The sequence below is a fragment of the Octopus bimaculoides genome, chromosome 18 (genome assembly GCF_001194135.2).
Source record: "Octopus bimaculoides isolate UCB-OBI-ISO-001 chromosome 18, ASM119413v2, whole genome shotgun sequence".
NCBI classification, from domain to species: Eukaryota; Metazoa; Mollusca; class Cephalopoda; order Octopoda; family Octopodidae; genus Octopus; species Octopus bimaculoides.
This window is the reverse complement of record NC_068998.1, coordinates 30,031,461-30,038,351: the sequence shown is the minus strand read 5'-3', so window position 1 is coordinate 30,038,351 and position 6,891 is coordinate 30,031,461. Positions and strand designations below refer to the sequence as shown.

The window sequence follows — 6,891 nt, the reverse complement described above, 5'->3', positions numbered from 1 at the left end:
ATGTTATTTTGGGTCGAGAAGGGACCTTGCACCAACCACAGATCTTGTCGGTGGCCCTCAGCAGGTTGTCCTGTAGAAAAGTCCAGTTGTCCTCTACATTGTGTGAAGCTACATCCCCCTCTATTTCGTCAAAGGCTTCGAGTAATAGGTCTCTAAATCTCTGTCCATTTGCAGGATCTTTGAGCTTCCATACCCTTCTCCTCCAAGCTGGTCGTCTTCTGGGCAGCCACTTAGCTCTGATCCTAAAGTCACTAACTACTAGTCTATGTTGTGGTGTACATTCTTCGCCTGGGAATGTTTTGGCATTTCTGAGCAGCCGTCTTTCCCTTTTCCTGGAATAAAGAATACATATTTTGATTGTTAACTTTGTTTTACTTCCTTCATTACAATCTTCTTGAAATAAATATTATGGATAAACTTTTATGTCCTGAATGCTTTGATGCCATACCGAGTGCTAGAGGGTCTGACAAGGCATGAGTACACTGGAAGAGAACTTTCACAAACTTCCTTACTTCGTTAAGTGCAAATCATGATGCTGTTAACAAACTTGATATCCTTATTAATTTTGTGTTGCCAACAGTATTCCAATCCATTTCTGATTGCACTGATTATGACACAGCAATTGCAAATCTTGAGAAATTATATATTACACCGAGGAATGATATGTGCCTGACATGATGGTATCAACTCAATAGTTTCTAACTAACTTTTTTTTTTGCATGATAATCCTGTTAATATTTATTTCAAGAAAAACCTTTCCCAAGGTTATATGTTGGAATAAAGAACACATGTTTTAATTGTTAACTTTGTTTTATTTCCTTCATTACAATTAGATTATTATAATCAATCATATGTATTAGTAATGTTCCCTTAGTATGCAAATATGTAATAATGGTAAGCTATTTCTTTTGTATGTGCACATGTGTATATAGTGAGTAATCAGTGAGGATGTTGTTTGTGCAAGTGTGCAATTTATCTTATTCTTCTATGAACAAAATGAGAGTGCTTACAAGTGCTTATACACTTTCTTGGGATGAGAAGCCTAGAAAATGTTTGTCATTAATTTAATTTATCATTATTCCTAAAGTTTCTGTAACTACAGGTATCACTATTGTAGCCAATTCTCCATCTTTGTATCTTTTATTGATAAATCTTTATATTTTGATTATTTTTCTGGCTATTTCATAATGCCATTGTTATATTTAGGAAGAATCATAATTGATAAACTTTATACATACATTCACCAGTTGGCTTTTATCTATATTTCACATTTATTTTTTTCCAAAAGCTGCTTATGTTTCCAAAATATTTTTCACTACTGATCTGTAGCTTTCTCAATGGGTGTGCATTATGTTCTTGAGTTCAAAGCCTAAAAGTTAAAAATAGCACAATCCAAAGATTTATCCATCTACTTTTAAAGAAATTCCCTTGACCAATAAGTAGGAACTCAATGCCATGTGCTTAATGCAGGCAATGGATATACAAGAAATGTAACAGGCACTCTGAGAGGCAGACAAAGAACTGTGACTTCAGTAGTAAATGCATTTATAAAATGAAATTCATGATAGATCATTTTTGTAGTTAGATGACATAAGCAATGGTGATGATGGTGGTTATATCAAAAATATAGTAGCTCCATTTCAGTTTACAAACATATTAGGTAGCTGTAATATTTTCTCTCATAAGGCTAGTATGGGAAAACAGATGTTAAACAAACAAATGGACAATGTGAGTGTATGAAACACGTGTGTGATGTAAAGTAATAATACTAGCAAAAGATGAATATTGAATGTAGAGAATTCATGGAAGTGAGAAGGAAATAAATTCAGTATGATCTGTTGGATGTGCCAAGCTTATTCACAGGAAGGATGGAGCTTGAGCTGTGAAAGAACAGCCTTGCATTAAAGGCTTCAATTGATGTATGTAGAAAAGATATTGCTAATGTGAAAATGTGATATAAACAGATGAGAGTTCATTAAAAAGTTCCATATAATGACAAGGGAAGGTATTTGTGAAGTTACACCTCACAATGTTGAACTTTATGGATGAAATAATAAAACTGTACAACAAATAGCAACAAGTTGTACAAAAAATTCATCCAGCCTGTGATAGCTTTATTATCAGCATTGAAAAATAAACAGTGAAGTGATAATGATCATTATCACCAATATTATAACAATTATTGACTTAATATCCACAACTTGCTGAATTGATTGGATAACAGACAACTAAACTAAGACTAGCATTTCATACCTATTCAGTAGTGTCAAAATAATTAGCTCTTAATGACTTAGTCTACCAAACTGTTATGTACATGGAATAGTCTATCAATGTAAGCAGCAGCAATACTGAAACAGTGCTTCATAAATTTGCAGTGTTATGTTTTAACCCTTCCTAATACTATATGCAAAAAAGCAGCTAGTTCACACTGTTATCATTTATAGATCAATAATGATGAGCTATTGATTGAGACTTCTGACCACATAAAGTTTGCTCAGTCAGTGAACAATAGATGAATTGTCTAAGGATGGTGAAAGTGATAGAGGATTTACTATCTATTTATGCCAGTTTCTTTAGTATTTGAGTTCCATTTTTCCAGTTCCTCCAGAAAAATCTGAAGACAGTAACAAAACTACCAGTGATATATAATATAATAAGGTTAGTTCAATGACTTATTCTTTGTTTTTCAAACAAAGATGGCTGTGTTCATAAAGAGAAGTGTAAAGGTAAGTCTCTTCTGAGTAAAAGCCATGAACGATTTTCAGTTGAAATTTAAGCTGTAACACAACTTGTAATATTCATGTCTCTGCAAAAGACATGAACAACACAATTCCCCAGTCCCTTAAAATTCAATATTAAGAAATTTTTATTGTTGCTATTATCATGTCCCAGTACACTAAGATGTGGGGTACAAAAAAAAAAACAGACTCCATTTCACAAGATAAGGGCCAAATAGCAACCTGAGTCTTAAAGAAAACTAGTATGTTAAGAGTAAAAAAAAAAGGGTAATGACCCTCTTTAGTCATGAATGATCATGGAATTGCACCTAGAAAGTTCCTCTCCGAGGCACAAGTCCGGGCAAGGTTGTTTATAGAAGACCAGCAATCACCCATGCATACCAGCCTTTCCTCTCCATGCCACTGATGTGATCCAAGGGAAAGGCAAAGGCCATACAGCTTGGCACCAGTGACATCGCAACTCATTTCTACAGTTGAGTGAACTGGAGCAACATGAAATAAAGTGTCTTGCTCTAGAACACAATACACAGCCCAATCCAGGAATCAAACTCACAACCTTATGATTGTGAGCTTGACACTCTAACCACTGAGCTATGTTTAAGAGTATTGTTCCTATTAAACAAGAACTGAGTTCCTGTAAGATAGCATCAATACAGTGAAGCAATCTTATGTTGTTGTCACATTTGAATTATTGAGTAGCTCTGCCCCATAGAAGGCAAATAAATGCATAATACTCTTGACACGGGTTATAACTGGGCTATTGATTAAAGCTAAACATCATCATTTGATAATCTATCTAGTGGTCTTTTCAGTCTTACTGTGGGCATAGTACCCTATGATTTAGGATTTTAGACAACAGAAAATTTGTTGATGATTAATGATTGGACAGAATCATAACAATAAATGTATTTGGTTTGACTTATTAATTCTTATTCGATGATAAAAATAATTTCTGAAAAGAAAATTAATTAGATTTTTTTCTTTTTTTTTTTGATATATTTTATTTACCTCTGATTTGTCGGTCTATCACATATCCTTCTTTACGCATCTTAGAACACCACTCCTGAACCTAAAAATGGAAAATCAAAAGACACTTAGGACACAGTTTTCCTTTTCTTTTTACATTTGCTTTTACCCCCTTTTCAAATGTATTTTAGCCACAGAGCACAACAGAATGTTATTGAACCAGACAGAGCACTTGTAAGACATCATTTAAGATGTTTGCTGGAGCATATCTCCTTCAGCAAACTATCTACAACACAATGTCAGTAACACTTTTGGTGTAAAAGGTTGGTGCAGTTAAATGCAAGATATGAATGACTAACAATGTAACAAGAGACTTGATAAAAGGAAGTATATCTTTAACAGTAAAATTTCATCATCATAAAGATTAGAGAAATTGAAATATGAGTGTACATACTTTACTCCAATCAACTTATGATATTTATTGACTGAATTTACATCTCCAGGAGTTAGTTCAAAGAGAACCTGCTAATCTGAGATTAACAGCAACAGAACACCTTGCTGGAATTCTTGTTGCATTTTGCACATCTTCCAGAATGTACAAGGAGTGTATTTGTGATGAGAAGGATCCAGATACTCAGATGTGGAGTTCTTATAGAGGCAATACAAACACAATTATAGAGACAATTCAGTAAGTAGGCAACATTTGTTACAAAGCTAAGTGGATTATAGCAGAATGGCTGCATTCACTTCTGCTTGAACAAGATTAAGGTTACTCACTTTTGTTGGTTGTTGTTGGGTTTACTTTGACTAATACTTCAATTAATAAGTGTGCATCATAAGTTAATTTATTTTAACAGGGAGGTTGAACCAATTCACCACCTGTTTACAACAGCAGATCTAATTCTTGCCATTCCACCAGTTTTCGGTCACAGATAGGATGTGAACATACTGCAAGACTGAACTTTAAGGACATTTAAGGACCATAAATGGTACTTTTGCCATGTGAGTGTAATGTAGCCGACAAATTATATTATTCAGAAAAGTGTACATGAAATCAATAAAAATTTTTTTTTTTCAACAGTATAATCTTTTCATATTGAATAAAAAAAAAATAGTAATCTTAATATTAGATGAAAGATACCACTAAGTGAAGAACCTTGGACTTCAGTATTAAAATGTGAATTCCAGGTAACTACAATTCTCGGTGGGAAGGATTGAATAACGTGTTCTGTACAGTGTTTCAAAGGAATGATACAAGAAAGGGTGGATGCAATGGAAGGATTTAGTGAGATGTGGTATGCAGTTTCTAAGATGTGTTAGTTGTAATTGTACTAGAAAAGACAAAAAAAAAAGAAGGAAAAACCCCCCAGCACATCTGTAAGTCTGTAGTTGTAGTATGTTGGTGACATTGTCAATCAGCTACAGGACCTATTTTTGATGATACAGTCTAGGTAATGCAACATTGTCCCAGATATATAAGCAATAGTATTTGAATGTCAGCTGTACTTTATAGGAAGTGTTTTCAGGTCCTGAAGAGAAAGTTTAGTTTTTTATATGTAGTTGGCATTATTTCACATGTGATATCATCATGAAAAGTCCTCATGGATTGTGAGGTCTGTATGCTCTTCATACACAGAGTGTTGTAACAACAAGAAAATTAGCTAGAGATGCTCATATCAAAAACAGTTGGATACTTAATTGTTATTATAGACAATAACCTTGCTGTCACCAAAGACCTCCAGGAATAGAGATTACAGGTGCTGAACAAAGAATAGTTCTCAAGCAATAATGGTGGAGAACAGCTGTAATCTGCAACAACAGCACAGTTCATTGCAACTATATGTCAAAGCCTTGACACTTATTAAACACACAAATTACAATACCCTTATGGTCTCTCTATCTCTGCCTCTCACAAAATAAACTACAAGGAATTCTAAGGGGACAAAATGATTACACAATGTTCAACTTCATTATTTGTCATAGATGTCACCTGATTATTTACATTATATGAATAGACAAAGCAACAAAGAATGCAATATTACTTCAGTGCACATCCACATAACCAACCACTTAAGATCCCAGACTAAACACTGAAAGTTAGAATGCAGGACCAATAAGTCGTTAAACTAATTTTTATGTGGTTATAAACTTGAATTTTCAGCAGTTACTCTCAACACTAAATTATATTAAATTATCTTAGCTTACAGAGGAGTTTCAACTTACAAAGTGTATAATCTAAGTAGTTCTTTAAATACATTGATTGTAAGACACTAGGAAAGACTAGATCAACAGGCTATATGGGCTGGTTCCCCTCCTTGTCTTTCTTCAACTTGCTATGAGTTCCACAGATCAAAGATACACTTAGGATTCCCCCAAAAGACAGAGAGAATGATGAATCCATTGGCACCAACTCATCTGTGACAGAAATACATACTGTGCTTTCAGTAAAGAGCAAATGGAATTACTATGTGCCTGTAGAATGATATTTGCTGAGTGTGGTATGAAGATCTGTACAAAGTAAAAGAGTTGTAAGCAGACTTTCATGAAAGGGCAACAAAGGCTAAGAATTACAACACAGTGCCTATGACATCCATGTTGTTGATTTAAGCGAGGAAAATGTTCAGGTTTGGTGACCCAAGTGGTTTCACTGATGTTTCTCTGAAGCTAGTGCTAAAGACCATTGTGGAGGAGCATAACTTTGTAAATTAAGATTCTAAAGAATGCTTCAGGACTTAGGAGACATGGTTGTGAGATCAATGGAAAGTTTGAGAGACAGTGGATGCAACAAAAGAGAGTGGTTGAAAGCAAAAGGAAAAACAAAGAAATACAAGAAGTAAAGGAGGAAAAGGATGCCAAAAGAATCCAGAAGGTAGTATAGCAGGCCAACAAGAACAATGGATGATGTAGAAAATGCATTCCAAAGAAGTCTCAGCTGGAATGACACCTTCATATTTCTATTTATCTTCTACCCTCAAATATAAACTTAGTGAAATGGGGGAAATCAGATAACCATGCATGCCAACAATGCTAGAGCAAACAAACAGTGGAACATGTGAGTTCATTAAAAGCATACTAGCTCAAGAGAGGCACACATGGAGGCACAACCAGGAGTTTACAGACATCATATACATGATTTATACATTGACATTGAGGAGGAAGATGTGATAGCTGCCATAAATGAAATGAG

At 34.5% G+C, this 6,891-nt stretch overlaps 1 protein-coding gene across 2 annotated transcripts in view; it reads right to left on the bottom strand.

The window, feature by feature from the left end:
- The window catches only part of LOC106882507 (charged multivesicular body protein 3), a 69,220-nt gene that overhangs the window by 47,191 nt on the left and 15,138 nt on the right, over window positions 1-6,891 (bottom strand). The window contains exons 2-3 of one of the 2 annotated variants that reach the window (XM_052974468.1): window positions 4,482-4,660; window positions 3,747-3,807 (exon numbers count right to left, since the gene is read on the bottom strand). In XM_052974468.1, the coding sequence (XP_052830428.1) occupies window positions 3,747-3,786 (40 nt within the window). In that variant the 5' untranslated portion in view covers window positions 3,787-3,807; window positions 4,482-4,660. The remainder of the gene's footprint in view (window positions 1-3,746; window positions 3,808-4,481; window positions 4,661-6,891) is intronic. The other variant, XM_052974467.1, reaches the window with a different exon arrangement.